This window comes from Carcharodon carcharias, chromosome 32, assembly GCF_017639515.1.
Source record: "Carcharodon carcharias isolate sCarCar2 chromosome 32, sCarCar2.pri, whole genome shotgun sequence".
NCBI lineage: Eukaryota > Metazoa > Chordata > Chondrichthyes > Lamniformes > Lamnidae > Carcharodon > Carcharodon carcharias.
The window spans coordinates 8,770,848-8,789,642 of NC_054498.1; the positions used below are offsets into that span (position 1 = coordinate 8,770,848).

Genomic DNA, 18,795 nt, shown 5'->3' on the forward strand with positions numbered 1-18,795 from the left:
TCATACAACTATTGATAAGTACTTCCTTACTAAAGTATCAGTATGGAGTACGTGTTCCATTCCATAGTGAGGATTGAACGCCGAACATTGCAACTCTTGAGGGGTGTGTCTGCACCTCGGAGTCAGTTTGAGATGGACACCCTTCTTCAGAGCTTCATAGGGATTTGTAAATAGTTCTGTGCATATTTTCAAGGCACAAGCCCATGTATCTGCTTTCTCACGTGTAATGTTGAAGATAGTTCAGTGAGTTCACAGTATGCTCAGGAGGCTAACTGGTTTGCTGAGCATTTGTTAAACCTGGTATTACAATCTGGCTGAATTCTGCTGCATGTGATGTGCTGCTAAGCCCAGTGAAACTCTTTCATGTGTCTTGAATCTGATTCTTGTGTTGTAGTACCTCTACATCAGTTTTCCATGTTACCATGCATGTGGTGGTGTGACTTAAAATAATCCATATGTGAGTGGGTGTGTGCTTTGTTTTTGTATTTTCTAAATTCTAAATGTTTTTCTAAATTCACATTACACCAAGTTCTGATTTTACTCAGAAGTGACTGGATCTCTCAAGTCTGTCACTCTCTTTGACAAAGTGAAGTCAGAGCTGACACATGCGATCCAGGATCCTTCTAGTTGGATTTCATGCTGCGATGAAGGAGATGCATAGTTCCACTCACTTTTCCAGGCAATGCCCCTTTAAATAAGGAGTGCAGAATTGGTGGGTGGGTTAGAAGGGTGTGGAGATAGCTGTATAGTGTGTGTGTGTGGTTTGGGATTATGATCCTTTATTAACAAGGTTGGTACTTGCATTCGGTAATTTTTTTTCTCCTCTCTCCTTACTACCCCCCTCATTCAAATTGAGAACAAATAAGGGAAAAAAAATCTTGCCTGGTGACAAATGGTGGGGAATCCTGTCATTATTCCCAAGGTCAGAACAGTTAGAAGAAAAACAAATGACGTAATTGCAAACCTATTGACCTGCATAAAGCTGGGGTTACATGGACAGATGTGCAGAAGTTACGACTTTTCACTTTTATAATCATCATTGCAAATATGAGAGTCCTGATTGAGTTTTTTGCCTGTGTAACATGAACACGGTAGCACACCGGTGGTAGCAATCCTGGGCTGAGTGTTAAAATTGTGATGTGGCAAGTTGTGAAAATGATTGAAGGATTCTGATTGTTTGTGGGGTAATTTCAGAAAGCACAAGCTTGAAAACTGCTGAATTGTTCACTAACGTTTGTCAAAGATACGAATCTCTGCTCTGATTTACATGTGACTCCAGTTCCACATTTTGTTGTTGACTCTTGGGGCTTCTGAAGTGGTTTGTCAGGAAAACAAATATCTGAGGACTATTAAAAAAAACATAGGTTAATGTTCAATTCTATCCTTGATCAGTTACCACAACTTTTCCAAGGAATATTAAACTTATGGATAATTGTAATTTAGTACTTCATTATAATTTCCTTACATCTTCAGGCCCCCAGCAATTAACTGAGTCATAGAAAGCATAATACAGAAACAAGCTAGCCCACCCCAAAGAGTCGATGTTTATCCATAATGCAAGCAGTGGCTTAATCCCACATTCCCACTAAGTTTGCAAATCCCTTTATTCCCTTTGCTTTCAGCAGCCCTTTCTAATGTCTTTTGCAGTGCCGACATGGCCTTTAACTCTGACAGTGCATTCCACAGCCTTGCAGTGCTCTGTATTCTAAATATTTTGCATTTAATCTTACAGCACCCTGTTTGTGCCACCATAATCACTGGAAGTTGTCCAATTTCTATCCAAGCTGTACCAGCTTTTCATATCGCCTCTTAATCTCTTGTCTGACAAAGCCAGTCAATTTCCTGAGCCTCTTTTTCCTTACTTGTTGCTACTGCTGATTAAACTTTGTTACCTAACATTTTTTGTAATAAACATTTAAACATTTTAAGGAGCTCAGGCATCATCATGGACTGCAAGAGTGAAGCTTGAAGTAAAGTGCCTCTAATTGTTTCCCACTCTTCATGGTGGTGATCCATGCTGGGGACCTATTCTACAGATGTTAGTTATCATCTGATGATCATACTTGTGGGATGTGACCAAGAGCAACTCCAATGCAATATGAGAATCTGTGTTGAGTAGCGAACTGCCTAGTGAGCTGCCTCTGCTCACGGGTAGCAAGCTACAGACCAGACGTTTGGATTTGCCAACTTGTGGATGGGTGTCCAAGATCAGGCACTTAACTCAGTGGTGTTCACTTTAGTAGACATGGCTTTTGCCAAATAATGAGAGTCTGTAGTCTCTTCAAGCATATAGGGGATCACAGTTAGGCCCACTCCTCTTCATTCCTAATGTTTACACATATATACACTATCCTGAAGAATTTACTGGACAGCCAGTAGCAGCACTATCAGGTTTGCCTTTTCCTGGCATGCAATGCAGAGGTTAACTGAAATTCCTTTACTGCCTCAGAAGAGCTTAGTTTACTAAGCTGGAAGCCTTTCTGACATGTGGTTTAATACCATATTGGTCAAGTCTTATTTAAATGAAAATTTTGGGAGTCTGAGACAGAGCTCCATGCTACAGTGAGCAGCGTTAGAGAGGGGTGCCAGTGTACTTGCACACAATTGTTTGAATTAGGAAGGAAGATCCATCAGCCAATTACCAGAAAATGTTTCAGTAATTAACTTCCAAGTTATTTCACAAGTCTGCAGCAATGATACCGCAGTCATTAATCATTTAGCCTGAATGTCCTTGTGGATCAACAATACTGAGACTTAGTGTTGGCGATGACATCAGCTACTGGCACAACAACACTGAAATCTGATGTTGACAATGAGAGCTAGTGTTTGCTCAAATACTGACCTTGGGCTTTTCGTATTCCAAGATGAGTCGTTGAACCAAGGTCCTGTCTGTTCTCACACGTGGCCTTATCCCACATCATATTTTGAAAAAGAGTAGAAGAGTGAGAAATATATGAAGTTCCATTATAGCAAACACCCCAACAGTAGGTTTCCTCTTTAAATGTGGTTTGTGTTTGGAGAGAGCACTTTGAACTATCTAACATATGGTTACAGGTCTGTCACTTGGGAGCAGTTTGAGGTGACTAAATGTCACACAGGAATATTGTTCAACATTAAAGTGTATTAATTCAATTCCCTATATTTTTTCCTTTGTGTATTGGTACCAATATTACATAACTTAGTGGCAGTTCAAATCTTCATCCTCATAAATATTGGCTTTCTGAAGTATTATAATATCACAAATTTCACTGTTCTTCACTTCCAACTTTGATTTGGTCAAAGTTTATAGGATATTGAGGGAAACAGATAGTGTAGTTTGAGCGAAACTAGTTCCGTTGGTTGGAGAGTAGAACCAGAATTTCAGCAGTGAAATTGGGAAACCTTTCAAGATGAAAAGAATGTTAGAAGCTTGGAATTCTCTTCACAAAAGACAATTGATACTAGATTGATTAATTTTAGACTTGAGATTGGTCGATTTTTGTTAACCAAAGACACTTAAGGGATATGGGGCAAAGGTGGGTACATGGAGTTCAGTTGCATATCTGTCATGTCATTGAATGATAAACAACCTCAAGGGGCTAAATGGCCTCCTCTGGTTCCTGTGTACCTAACGTAAAGGACAAGAGTTTGTAAGATTCTTCTTTTCTTTTCTAGATCTGCTACCTGCAACGATTTCAGAGCACCCTTGTACTAGCAGAGCACAATAATGAAAAGCTGACTCCCATTACCCTCAATGCCATCACAGCAGCCAAACAGCTGGGTGGAGATGTTTGCTGCTTGGTTGCCGGCACAAATTGTAGCAAGGTAAGACCAGATTGCGGAACCTTATTTGCATATCTTTCAAAGATTTGTGCAGATTAGAGTCGCTGTTATATTATTAACTATTACCTCTGAGACTTGACTGACTGCAGCAACTTGCATTGATATGGCACATTTAATGTGATAAAATGTCCCAAGGTGCTTTACAAGGGTGTAATCTAATAGATAAAATTTGACACTGAGCCAGAGAAGGAGATATTGGGACAGATGACACAATGCTTGGTCAAAATAGTAGGTTTTAAGTTCTGACATAAAGGAGGAGAGAGAGACAGACAGAGTATTTATATGCCACAGTGGTGCTTTTAATATGACCCAGGGATTGTTTGCAGACTTCTTTTGCCAGTCTTGCTTTGTTTTTCTGGGCCTCTATTGAAAGCTGATGTCTGCTTATTTTTTGCAGGTTGTAGAAGAAGTCAGTAAAGTGCAGGGCGTGAAGAAGATTTTAGTGGCTGAGAATGACACATTCAAAGGTTTTCTAGCAGGTGGGCATGGATATAACAGTAGGTTGGTTTCTCTCTCCGCAGATGCTGCCAGACCTGCTGAGTATTTGCAGTATTTTCTGGCTTTATTTCAGATTTCCAGCATCCACAGTATTTTGCTTTTGTGATGCTACAATAGAGTTTGATTTTATTTTTAAAAATGAGTTGGATACTAATGATTTTCTTCAGTGATTTGGGGACATAACATTTACTCTATCTTAAAAGTATAATGAGAATAAGATGGATCTGTGACATTTTTTTTTGTTTGGCAAAATATTTAAAACAAAATGATTGCACTCCTTCAACATTCCACATGTAGAATATAATTAAAGTATCTTGTTTAACGTTTAGCATTTTTTCAAAAGTACTATGTTTAATTAGACTTGAGGCTGTAAGTTGCAAGGAAATAATCACAAAGGTGAGCATTTTTTATTGGAGAAAGGAGGTTTGAAAGGCAGTACTGTTCACTTCTTTAAAACTCATGTATAACCAAGCAACAGAGTATTTTGGGCTCTAATTGTGTATTGGAATACGCTGGTACAAAATTCACTGACCTTGAGACTATTGATACAAGAGGATTTGGTTTCTCCTTGTTTCTGGACACACATTGGTTAACATGTTAAACAGAAAACCCAGTTATTGCTGTGTAGATTAACTCTTCCAAAAAAAATTGCTCAATAAATGTCTGGTTGAGAATGGGCTTGAAGATTTTAGAACTAAGTAAAGACCAAAGTATTTATTTCTGATGCTATGGGCTGCTCCTGGGGTTAGAAAATGAATATCATCCATGGAGGACAGTTGACTGAGTGGTGGAACTGTGATGTTGGTCCTTTGAGCCCTTTAGTTGGGGTTTAGTGATGAAGAGCTTGTGACAGGAAGTGAAGCAATTGGGGCAGGGTTTAGTTCATGGTTGTGGCAGACTTTGCATGGTCCTTGGAAGTTGCAGGCTTAAAAGGTTGAATGACCTTTTGTTCAACTGCTTTCTTGTGATGTTGAGTTTGTGTACTGTACCTGCATAACTGGTGTTTTTTTCATAGCTTAAATTATCCTGTCTGAAAGTTATTTTTGGATGCCTCATGAGATGATGGCTTGCATTGTGGTGAGTCACTCTGTGTTAAGCATTGCCTGCTGTGGTGCAGGAGTCCACTTGGGCATGGCAGTCTTTGCAGGGGACTCAATGGGATGAGAAGGTGCACTATTCTGTTTCCTCTGGAGCCTCTTGGCTAGCTGAGCTTTTCGTTTCTGCTCACCCTCTTTCAATGCCCTTCCAAACAGGTCAACCTCCGGAGGTTACAATCATCTGTGACTGCCTCCCAGTTGTCAGTGTCAATGTCCACCATCTTCATATCTCGTTTACAGGTGTCCTTGTAGTCGAGATGTGGACACCTAGGAGGTCATGACCCAGTGGTCAATTCACTATACAGAAGGTCTTTGGGTGTATAGCTGTCATCCATCTGATGAATATGGGCTGAGCCAGCACAAATATTATTGGATTAGCCATGAGTGTATACTGATGGAATTAACATGCTCCAGGACCTCAGCTAGTGACCCTGTCCTGCCAAGAGATGCTGAGGAAACGTCAGACAGTGAAGGTTGAAACTGTTTAGCCTTTTTTCCTACCTAGCATGTGTTGCCCAGATTTCACCGTCGTAGAGGAGTGCACTGACAACTCGGGCTTGGTAGTCTTGCATTTTGATGTTCTTGATCAGTTTGCTTTTGTTCCAAGCTCTCTGACACATCTTGGACATGACAGCTGCAGCTTTTGCAGTGCATGTGTTGATTTTAGCACCAAGTGGCAGATTGCAGAGCCTTGATATGTGAAGCTATCAACAACCTTCAGTGCCACATTGTCAATGCTGATAGATGGCGGTTATGGTAACACCTTGGACCATGACATGTCCTCTTGATGCTGCTGATCAAGCCAAACTCTTTACAGGTGTGAGAAAGCCTGTCCATTTGCTGCTGCAGGTGTGCCTCGATATGGAATATTAGTGTGGCATCATCAGCGAAGAGCAGTTTTCTGATGAGGACTTGCACACCTTTGTCTTGGCTCTAAGGAGAGCAAAGCCAAACAGCTTTCTGTGAGTTCTTTATGTAAGTTGACACCCTCTGTAGATGACCTGAAGGCCTATGACACAATGAATAACCTAGTGATAACACATACTGTACATTTCAGTATTTCCGACCATGTGGTAATAAATCTGTCCACCATAGCATTAGATAGCAGGCATGTGGCAAAGCTCTACAACAGCGGTGAAGACAGGATAGGAACCAAATGACTAGAAGACTAGTAAGTTATTTAAGAGGTATGTGCTAGGCTCCAAATTTTCATTTGTTAAAATTTCTTGCTTCACTTGATGGCACACTTAATTTTTAATATTTTCTTAAGTGCATGTCTGCTGCTTGCTCATTGGTGTTTTTAATATTCTGCTTTTTGTATCATTGACAGAGGAGCTGACGCCGCTGGTGCTGGCTACACATAAGCAATTTAAATTCACACACATATGTGCAGGAGCTTCTGCCTTTGGAAAGGTAAGTTACGTGCTGTTAGCGAGACAGTACATAGAATTTACACTGGGCCAAATGACCTATCTATAAGCCTATGCCAGGGTCTATCCTCCACACACACCTTCTTCCTCCCTCCTTTATCTAATCCTATAAGCATAACCTTTATTCCTTTTTGCCTCGTGCTTATCTAGATTCCCTAAAAATGCATCAATACTATTCACCTCAACTATTCCATGTGGCACTCTGGGTGAGACCATCAGGCAGTTCTTTTAAATCCATTTCATTTTACTTAGAATCTCAATTCAAACTAGCTTATCAGCAAAGCACTATAAGATGTACTTTGAACAAAATTTTGATTTGTGTGGGAATAAATTGATTTATTCTTAATTATGCCAGGAGAATGACTCTGAAGTATTTTAAAAATTGTAGTAAAAAACAGATCTACTTATAAGAAAGTTTAGTTTTTGTAACATTACATGCCAGTTTTTAGGCTTAAAATGTGCATTGTTTAGTTTACTTCAAAATCCAGTTGATTGCCAAGTTTGTCTCTAATCATTTAAGTAAAGTGGAATTGTGTACTTCTGAGCAGTTTCCCCACTGAGGATGTTAGATTAATTGCTCCATAATTTCATGCATTTTTGAACAATGAGATTTAAACCAGCTATTCCTATAGAACGATGCACATACATTTGTGCATTGAGTGTTAGAGGGGTATGGGTTCTTTTTAGTGAGTGAAATAAACCAAATAATCTGATGCCATTGCATAGTTAGTCCATCCAGTGTCACATTTTTCTTCTTCCCTTCATCCTAACTTTCAGGTGATAAGATCAGATGCAGCACTCATGCTAAACTAGCAAAATCTAGCATTCAACAAATTCAGCAGAAATTGGGGATCGGTCATAGTAACCTGCATAACTCAGCAACCCATTATCCTAACCATTTGAGTCCATGAACATTAGGCTCAGAAAGAGGCCAGTTAATGTTTTAGCCATTTTAATAAAATAAACCATTCAGTATTGAAGGCGATAACGTCCTGGCACTTGTTGCTTAACATTTACTATTTTAATAACATTGAAGCAATGTGTTTGGTGCTTATTGTCATCTATACACCTATAAATATGTGACTTTAATATTAATTTACTATAAAGGAATATCAATGTGGGTGACTGAAAATAAAAGTATTTTCCACAGAATAAATACAAGTTTATCTGATCCCTGAAAATGTTTTTTTTTTGTTGAATGACTTCAATTTAGATCTTGCATGTTACATTCCAATAACTTTGCTGCTCAACATCAGGTGTCCATAGTATGGCCACCAGATCTGAACCCCAAAAAGCTGGATTTAGGGTACCAGATAAGCAGATTGTGTGTATTCTGAAATGCACTGCCTGTAAGAAAGTAGATTCAGTAGTAACATTCAAAATAGAACTGGATAAATACTTGAAGGGAAAATAATTAGAGGGCTATGGGGAAAGAGCAGGGGAGTGGCATTAATTGGATAGCTTTACTAAAGAGTCAGCACAGACAAGATGGGCTGAAAGGTCTATTTTTGCTGTAAGATTCTAATTGTAAAAACTTAGAACCGAATCATAGAAATTTATGGCACAGAAGGAGAGCATTTGACTATATGTGTCTGTGCTGGCCAAAAAAGAGCTTTCCAACTTATTCCACCCTCCAGCTCTTGGATTGTCGCACTGTAGGTTATGGCACTTCCTGTGCTTATTAAATTACTTTTTAAAATGTGATGAGGGTTTCTGCCTCTATACGATAAGAATTTTGGATTCGGGCCCGCATACGCCGACTGGTCATAAGCAATTTTAAGATAGTTTATTAAGTTTCTTAAGAAACAACAGTTTAGATATGATATATTAACTAATTAGGCAGAAAAATATATGACCTGTAACAGCTTGTGATAATAACATTCCGCTCTCTAGTCGAAGTGTTAGGAAACTCTTCCCTCGATCATTCTCCTCCTCCTCTGGTCCATCTTACATCTGAAGAAGGCAGCTCCCCAACGAGCACTGCCACCTCACCAGCATTTCAGCAGCCCCTCACCATCTGGTTGAGAAACCTTCTCAACACCCCCCTAACCCTTCTACCAGTTATTTTAGCCTCTAATCTGACATGTTTACGGAAAAGAAAAATGCCCACTTGCTCATATAGGGAGAAGTTTAATGTTGCACATGGCTGATCAGCCCCTCTAGTTCTTTAACTGAGCCACTTTAAGTATACGATCTCTCAGCAGAACCTCCCCATATATGAGGGGCTGGTAGCTTACCCAGTGTCAATGATCTATCTAACTATTCTGGCCAATGGATAGAGGACAGGTACTCAAAATGTCAGGGTGGTTACTACCCTCCTTGTTTGTCACCTTGCTTGAGTTCAGCTTTTTTGTTTACACCTTGCTAAGGATAATCCTGGCCCTTTCTGAACACTTACTTAGATAAGGGGATTTATACAGTGCCATCCTACCAGCTTAGGGATGTCAACATGGCAGCCTGAACCAAGTGACCTTACTGTTTCTGAAGACTGTTCAGAGGTCCAAGTGTTTAGAAATTCTCTTTCCAGAGAAAGAATCAATGCAGTTTAGCTAATCTCATAAAATGCAGTAAAATCTGTTTATGAAATACTCCAAATTTCTTACAATAACACCTTTTCCAGCAGTGAGTTCCAGGCCCCTACCAACGTCCGGGTGAGAAATCTCCTCAACACCCCTCTAATCCTTCTACCAGTAATTTCAGCCTCTAATCTGACATGTTTATGGAAAAGAAAAATGCACACTTGCTCATATAGGGAGAAGTTTAATGTTGCACATGGTTGATCAGCCCCTCTAGTTCTTAACTGAGCCACTTGAATTGCTATAACACTTCCTGTAGCATTTTCCTGCAATACTTCATCTTGTCTTGGAGCTGTCAACTCAGTGGCTTAATGGCATCCCAATTGAATTACAGTGCATTACACAGTGCATTATATTTCATAAGTTGTATTTTATTGGATTAGTTCTGCCCTTCTCCCTAGATGCATTCCATCATTCTCCATGTTTCCCGGCAATATCATAATTAACTGCCCTTTTCCCACTTGAAAATTACTTTGTGCTCAGGCTTTCAACGTGACATTTCTAATGTAACACAAAGGAAGTAGGGGTAAACTAAGATTGCAATTTTTTGTAAGAATATAAAGCATGTATGGACATCAGGAACAAAATGAGGTGCAATCTATTGAAAATGTAGTAAATATAAACAAAAATGAATGCGTGTATACATTGTGATTCAGTAAACAGAGCACTATTCCACTTCAAAGAGCACTCATTGAAAGTAGAAAGACTCTGATTAAAATCTTCCTGTTAAAGGACTACTGAGCAGGCCTACTAAGAATCAACCCAACACGAGCAGAGAAAGGAAGGTTTTTTGTACTGTTGTGTGGACTAAGATGGCAGCTGTTTTGTACACAACATGATCCTATTAACAACAATGTCCAGCTAATTTTTACTACTACTGGTTGAGGGCAGCATGCAGCCCAGGGATGTAGAGCGGAATTGGATAATGGTATCCTACCTTCCAGTGCAAGAGCAACCTGTTAGGAAATGTTGTTGGCACAAAGCTGGGACAGGTTGTTTTCCCACCAACAGTTTTTATGCTCAGATTTTCCCTAAAGTTTGTCCTCATAGTAAAAAAAAAAGTAACAAAATAAATTTGGTTTGACTTCTTTTTAAAAATAACACATTTGATTTTGTAGTTAATTCGGCAAGTTTATTTTCAACTTTTCATTTGTTTACAGAATCTTATACCTAGAATAGCTGCTAAACTTGATGTCGCTGCCATCTCTGACATCACTGAAATTAAAGCCCCAGATACATTTGTTAGAACTATCTACGCAGGTAGGTACAAGGTGAACTCTGTCAATGACATGAAGTTTCAAGGATATAAATGACTTGTAATTAGTTACTACGCATTTTTACTGAATATAAAATCTGACCTTTTTTTTGAAGTGCTTTGAGCTATTTGTGTTCTCGTGCATTATAGAAAGGAAACTGGCATGGAACCAAACAGATATACGCTTGAGGTTATGTTGTTGCATTCCTTTCATCTGCTACACAGCCTTTTATTTACCCCTAAATTATAGCAATGCCTGGTATTAGAATACAGTAGCAACTGTCATTAGTTACTTTCACTGTTAAGATCAGGCTGATATATTTCATGCTTCATTTGCTGGAACAACTTACATCGCTACTACCTTGTATGCAGTGACAGCTCCTAATGCACGTCCAAAACGTACATGGAAGGAGATGTTTGTTCATCGGATCAGGGACCGGGATGTTAGAGAATTGAACTGAAGGTGAGGCCAAGGAAATGGGTTTTGTGGAGTTTGAACATGGGGTGCAACAAAGTAGAGTCACTTCGGAAAATCATTGAAGTGCAGTGCTGTAAAAGCTGAAGACTGTTCCGCTGATGATTTTGAGTAGGGGTTTATGGCTCATAGCCCAGGTTTAGAAGAGTGGTGGGTGAGAGATGGGACTTAGGCATAAAAGGGGTGAGTGGAGCTTGGAGGGATTGTAAAAGGTAGGGAGCCATTTGAGGTTGACAAAGTTAGGCAACTTGATGTGCAATAGAGTGTGAGTGACAGATTAGAAGAATGAGAGTTGATCTTATTGAAACATATAAGATCCTGAGGGGACGACAAGGCGGCTGCTGAAAGGATGTTTCCCTCATTGGAGAGAATAGAACTAGGGGACACAGTTTTAAAATAAGGGGCCTCCCATTTAAGATGGGGATGAGGGTTTGTGGGTCTGTGGAATTCTGTTCCCCAGAGAGCAGTGGAGGTAGGGTCATTGAGTACTTTTAAGACAGAGTTAGATAGATCCTTGACTAACAATGGAGTCAAAGGGTATACTAGGCAGGAAAGTGGAGTTGAAGCCATAATCAGATCAGCTATGATCTTCTCAAATGTCAGAGCTGGCTTGAAGTGCTGAATGGCCTACTCCTGCTCCTAATTCATATGTTCGTATGTAGATTTTAGGTGAGTTGAAGCTTGTGGAGCTTAATAAGAAATAAGCATGTTCAACAATGATTGAATATTGGGAGGAACTTGGTCTTCAGTTCATTGTTACCCAGAGCAAACTCTGCACTGTTGAGTTTAGCCACAGAGTAGACCAAGAGGAGGACGAAATGGGTGGCACGGGGGATTGTGGCAAGGTATGAGCGTTTGGTGAGAAATGAATGGAATTTGTTTGGTCTTGAGTGCTATCTTGAAATATAGCCCTGGCTCCATAAGCAACATTGTAGTGTACCTTCCTCGGGAAGCAGGGAGGTATTAGCTCATGAGGTGGCTTTGCACTGTGCCTTCGACAGTAAAATGTTGCTATCAGGGCTTCCATTTGTTCAGACAATTTGAACAAATGGTTATGCTGGTCAGCAATGTGCTTTTCATTTCACTTTGAAGTAGTTCATCGGTCAGGATCGTAAATTTGAAAACATAATTTTTGATTCAAAGCATGCACAATCATTCCAGTGTATACCATCAGAATGTGATAAATCTGAAGTTTTAGGCTCCTGCATGCCCAATGGAAATGTTCCTCAATTTAAAGTGAGTATCTATGGGCAAGAGCTTAAAAATTCTATTCAGGGATTGTTGGCCCACATGTCATCTTAGTGTGTGACAGAAAGAACACACCTTTAAATCAAAGAAAAATATTTTAGATTGTGCCTGGAGCTAAGTTGCTACAACTGAATTTTAAAAAAAATAGCAAGTCTAAATGATATTTCATATATGCGGTGGCTGTTAAGTACATCTGACTATTTGAACCAAGTCGATCCCATGCGTGGCACTATTGCTTCACTTTCTTTGTTACACAGCCACACCACTTAGTTGTGGAAAGAAAAATATTTAACTGTGTAACTTTCTCATCAGTTAAACTGTTTTGAACCCGTGCAGTTGATTATTAACCAGTAATGGTTCGGGTCTTGAATATGGGCTCCCATCATATTTAGCGAGAAACCAGTTCTTCTGAGGACGTATTCCTAAACATGTGCTTAAAATTAATGATAAGTCAAAATTGGCTTTTTGGAGTTTTAGAAGATTTGGGTTTCAAAAGTCCAGATTGAAGTCTCAGCCTTTTATCTCTTCAGTAACTTTTTTTCAGTTCTTAACTCATGACTTTTCGTAGGAAATGCTTTGTGCACAGTGAAATCTGGTGATGAAGTGAAAGTGTTCTCTGTGCGAGGCACATCGTTCGAAGCTGCTTCTGTGAATGGAGGAGATGCAAGTTCTGAAAAAGGTGAATGACAAAATAAGTTACACTCTCTCCTTGGTTTAAATAGCACAAATTTCTCACAAAGGTAAATTTATATGGGCTTAAGTTCCTCTTTAGTGTTGTTTTAAGAAATAACTGGCCATGTGTAGTCTTGTAACTAATGTACAATCAGGCAGTCAGTTTAACTGGTGTATATATTTAAGTCTCTGTACGATTAGCCATCTTTAGTCAGCACTGGAGGATGGAGGGCAACGAATTGTATCACATATGAAATGCTGTATAAAAGCTGCTATAAACTAAATGCTGGATCTTTTTAGATGGTGAAAATCAGTCATTATTGGGAGATGACAATTGCAGTATTTACGAGTTCTGTCTTTATACCCATTGTAAAGCAGCAGCAATCTCACCTCTGAGTCAGAAGTTTATGGGTTCAAGTCCAGTTCTGAGATTTAAGCACAGTATCTGAGCTGACACTTTGCAGTACTGAGAATGTGCACATGATTGGAGGTTAGGTCTTTTGGAGGAGAAGTTAAACAGAGGCCATTTTCCCCTCAACATAACTAAGCCTGTGCCCTTGTTCAAAGAGGGGTTAGAATTTCTTCTGGTCAGCCTCCATCCCTCAACCAACACCGTCAAAACACGTTACCCTGCCATTTGTCGAATTTACTTTTTGAGGAGGCTTGCTGTGTCAAAATGGCTGCTGTGCTTACCTATATAACAGCAATGACTACAGTCCAGAAGTAGTTGGTTGTGAAAAGTTTTACGATGTTCTAAGACATGAAAGGCACTGTATCAGCGTACAAAGTTTATTTCAGGTAAATAACAGCTGCCTTCTGTGTGCTTTGGCACACCCGGTTTTCCTAAAAAGACGATTTCTCATATATATTGTATTGTGCTTTCTATACTATCCTTTCTAAAAGCCCTCCCATTATCTTTGTGGTTAGTTTCATCCCCATCTGGAGCTGGTGTGTCTGAGTGGGTTGGACAAAGCCTGACCAAAAGTGACCGTCCAGAGCTGACCAGCGCCAACATTGTTATATCTGGGGGTAAGTAGGTGACATAGTGCCTAATATTTTAATCATTGATGTGTAACCCTTGCATTTATTACCCAAATGCCTGAGGGATCAGTGTACGTTACAAGTATGTAATGAAGTCCAGAGTTTCTTGTAACGCAGGTTATAAGAGATGACATTGGATTTGTATTCCTAGTTGTGATTTACAACAGACATCTTTTATAATCTATAGATCTGAAAGAAACCATTACAATTCCCTTGGGAGCTGCTCTTAGGTATCATTGCAGATTTTCTGCTTCTTCCTTACATCCCCCATTACCTTACTCCATTTTCTCAATTGTGGGATAGACCACATCTAATGAAGGGAGCCTTTGGTTTGTTCAGCTAAGGGCTCAAATCTCAGAGTTCGAGGTTGTGTTATCAGGGAAATAATTTGACTCAAATAAATGAATATGAATTAAGAATATTCAAATATTATCTGCAGCCATTCTTGCTCTTTCATTCACTCCTTGGCAAAATAACAAATGGATAATTGGACAAAAACAAAATGCTGCATGTGCTGAAAGTCTGAAATAAAAACAGAAAATGCTGGAAATACTCAGCAGGTCAGGCAGCATCTGTGGAGAGAGGAAAACAGCGGTAACATTTCAGGTCAATTAACCTTATTCTCTAAGTATTTCCAGCAATTTCTCTTTTTATATCAAATGAGTAATTAGGTTGGAATGAATTTGTGCAAAATTTCTTTGGGATTAAATGTATCTAAAGGTGTTTTTCATATCCTATCACTTGTGAAATATGGTGTGTGTTTTTTATTTGCTGCAGATATATTTACTGCCCATCCCTAATTCCTGTAATGAGTGAGTGACTTACTTGGCTGCTTCAGAGAACATTAAATGCCTGCCACCCATAGTGCGAGACCAGTCATTTAAGGACCAGCCCAGGCAGGGGTGACAGGTTCCTTTCACTGAAGGCATACTGCAGATGCTGGAAATCTGAAGTAAAAACAAACAATCCCAGAAATACTCAGCAGGACAGGCAGCATCTGTGGAGAGAAATAGGTTTCAGGTTGATGACCTTTCATCAGAACAGTGTTGTCTGACCTGTGTGTTTTCAGCATTTTTTGCTTTTATCCCTTCGTTGAAGGGTCCTGCAAATCAATTGTTTTTTTTTTTGGACAATCGGATAACTTTCATGGCCATCATTTCTGATACTAACCCACTGGCTAACAGGTTACTTGAATTCAGTTTCACAATGGTAAGGAAATGGCAGCCTAATGGTTCTGGTTTTGGACAAGCACCACTACGACAAGCTGTGAAATTGAATTCAATAGCTGTAGTTATTTGTGGCCTAGCATCAGAAAGAAAATGAACATGAAAGCTGCTGGATTGCTGTGAAATTCCAGACTATTTCAATGACATTTTTTAGGAGGAGAAATTACCAGCTACTACACAGTATAGTCTGCATGTGACTTCAGTCCCACACTATGCTGTTTGCCCTTAAGAATAAGGCAGCCAAAAATTGTTTTCACCATTGCTGATATATTAAAGCCTAATAGCAATTCTCTGTTAGTATAATCTGTTTAAATAGTTGATGTTATTGCCTTAATGTTACTAGGACGTGGATTAAAGAGCGGAGAAAACTTCAAGTTGTTGTACGACCTCGCAGATAAGTTGCATGCTGCAGGTGGGTGCATTGTTTGACAGCCTTTTCACTCCTATTGTTAGGTTAATTTGTCGTTAATTGTAGTTACTGATGATCCAAGATATAGCGTTCTAAAATTATCGGGGAACGGTGCGCCTTATTTGTTAATTTTTTTTCTCAATTAGAAATTTATTGAAAATAAATATAATTAGGTACTCCAATAAATCCTTATCACAGTTATTGTCATTGTTGTGACAGCAGTTGATGAAGGCTGAGTCATTTAAAATCCCAGAGGGAAATTTTAAACAACCATCATAACCTATGTTTTCAATTGGTATGTTTTGAGCTGCAGCTTTAAATTCAGGAATAAGACCACCAATTCTTGAGAGGTTTTATATCAAACCAAATGAAACATTTATTAATTCAGTACAAATTAAACACATACACATAGCATATACATAACTTTTAACAGATTTCCAACTTAATCTCCACTAAGGCAGCAATAACCAATACACTTAAACACACACCAGGCAAAGCATTTTTCACCTTATGAATTCAAAATGAGGTTCTTTTCAATGTGTTCCTTTGCAGACACAGTGGTAGGCTTATGGGCTTAGATCTTACATGCCTCTGACCTGCACACACAAAACTCCTTTCTGTTAGACCCAGCCTTCCCCTTTGAATGTAAATTTTCATTGTATCACCAGGCCCTTTGAACCCCTTCCACAGTACCAATTTTAATTAGCAATATAAACATTGCTTGATGTCCCCTAGCTAGGTGCAAGATTTCATCCCCAGTCTTTGAATGATTTATTCAACAAAATGCTAATGCACCCTTTACCTTACTGTTTACAAATCAAAACTACTGTACATCAAAGCACCCAGACTAGCTGGCTTTAATCCAATTAACACACACACACACACACAGACTAAACCTCTATTTAAAAACAAATTAATTTCCAATAGCATTATATACATTAATATCTCTTCCTGACAGTCATACATAGGTAAAGATAAAAACAAAAAAACTGCGGATGCTGGAAATCCAAAACAAAAACAGAATTACCTGGAAAAACTCAGCAGGTCTGGCAGCATCGGCAGAGAAGAAAAGAGTTGGCGTTTCGAGTCCTCATGACCCTTCGACAGAACTTGCCAAGTTCTGTCGAAGGGTCATGAGGACTCGAAACGTCAACTCTTTTCTTCTCCGCCGATGCTGCCAGACCTGCTGAGTTTTTCCAGGTAATTCTGTTTTTGTTTTATTATACATAGGTAAAGGTTAGGAGTGCTTTTATGACCGTACTGAGCTACTTAGCCTACAAAAGGGCGGAACATGGCTTGTGGTGGCTCATTCTATTGGAGTGCCAGTTACTGCATCATGAGGCTGATCCCATTTCTTAACTTTTAGTTTTGGATATAACCTAATTTATTATGTCTATCTAACAGTGCTTTATCAATCTTTTGTCTTTATGCACTTCCTGTCAACATTTTCCATTATAAACTCTATTCCCTCATTTCCAAATTTTTTGCTTCAAAGTAACACTTCACCTTGATGCCCCGTGTGCTACTCCATAGGAGATTGACTAATATTTATTTAAAAATTGCTGCTGAAATGTTCCGTCATGTTGAGGTTTGGGAAAAAAGATCTGCTTTGAGCCACAGTTAGCCGTTTATAATAGGATGCTACCCAAACATTTGAGAGAAAATACCCAACCCTAAAATCATAAACTAACCTTTAAAAGTAAAATTTGAATTGATGTGCGTGCTTTGAATTAAATTCTGGTTTTCTAGTTGGATAAAGTTGTTGCGGTTTTGATACCATTACAATTTTGAACCTTGATTTCTCATTTATAAAAGATCTTTTTGTAAGCCTATACTGAATTTTTCAAGTATTTTAATCATCTGTTCACCATGTTAAAATTTACTGCAAGGTCCAAGATGAAACACCTGATAATTATTTTTCACATTTGTTATAGTTGGTGCTTCTCGAGCTGCAGTAGATGCAGGGTTTGTACCCAATGATTTGCAAGTTGGACAGACTGGAAAGATTGTAGCACCTGTAAGTACAGTAGTTGGATCCATTAAATTGTTTTAGCTGTTGGTAAGGTGATGCGGAGCAGTATAGATTTGATAACTTGGGAGAAGGCATTGATTGCAAGGTTGGTGTCCTAATTAAACAACATTAAAACAGACTTTAAATGAAATGCATGCATACGGTCCTCACTGGCTTGATGTATATAAATGTGGTTCATTATTGACACCTGTCGTAATGGACACCAGGATTTTCTCTTGTTACTCTAAGGTGACTGAAGTTGTACAAGTCATTGACACAAGTCAGTGTAAATCCAGTATTTACACTGGATCAGGCAGGCATGCCTGGCATTTTAGCAGTAGATGACAGCCTGTGATTCAAAGGACACAAGCTCTGGAGTCCTGACTTGTGTGTGGAACCATACTCTTGAGTCTTGAGCTGTTGGTTTCTGCTTAAATATTTAACTGACGGATTTGTTCCCTTTTTCCGCTGGGATTCGTGGCTCTTGGACTTCTGGTGTGACTTGAAAGGAGAAGCAGCATTGGCGAGAGCAGTGTGCAGTGATTCTTCAGTTCGGGCATTGTTCCCCAAGGATCCATGCAGCCCGTGCAAAAGTACCTCAAACCATGCTTTAGATAGGATTGATTAATTTAATCATTCCTAGCCATTACTAAGTTAATAATACCAGATTTTTCCAGTATCTGTATTATGTTTTTCAGAATTAATGTTACAGGAGTTGCACAGCATTTACTGATATTTTTAATCTGTATTTCTTCAGAGCGTTAAATTATAAATTTATTTGGGACCAGCAAACACAATTAAGCATGAATGATTTAAGGGAATAAGCTAAACAAATTCCTGCGTATTCAAAGCCAAGCATTTGCCTTGGGAGTATGAAGCTAATTAGTTGTGTGAACTCTGCTGTCATTTGCTAATTTAATGATAAATGTACACACTGGAAAGAGTTTAATGCACAGGAAAATTGTGCATATATGTGCCTGGGTATTTTGATTTGGGATTCTAATTCCCTAAAGGTGGATGGTAAAATGTTTCACT

The 18,795-nt window shown here is 39.0% G+C and overlaps 1 protein-coding gene across 1 annotated transcript in view; it reads left to right on the plus strand.

Annotated features, from left to right (window-relative positions):
- etfa (electron transfer flavoprotein subunit alpha) overlaps positions 1-18,795 on the plus strand; it is a 46,696-nt gene that overhangs the window by 4,703 nt on the left and 23,198 nt on the right. Inside the window, exons 2-9 of the mRNA XM_041178510.1 lie at positions 3,655-3,804; positions 4,220-4,301; positions 6,748-6,830; positions 10,584-10,683; positions 12,970-13,080; positions 14,001-14,102; positions 15,684-15,752; positions 17,684-17,766. Of these exons, the coding sequence (XP_041034444.1) occupies positions 3,655-3,804; positions 4,220-4,301; positions 6,748-6,830; positions 10,584-10,683; positions 12,970-13,080; positions 14,001-14,102; positions 15,684-15,752; positions 17,684-17,766 (780 nt within the window). The remainder of the gene's footprint in view (positions 1-3,654; positions 3,805-4,219; positions 4,302-6,747; positions 6,831-10,583; positions 10,684-12,969; positions 13,081-14,000; positions 14,103-15,683; positions 15,753-17,683; positions 17,767-18,795) is intronic.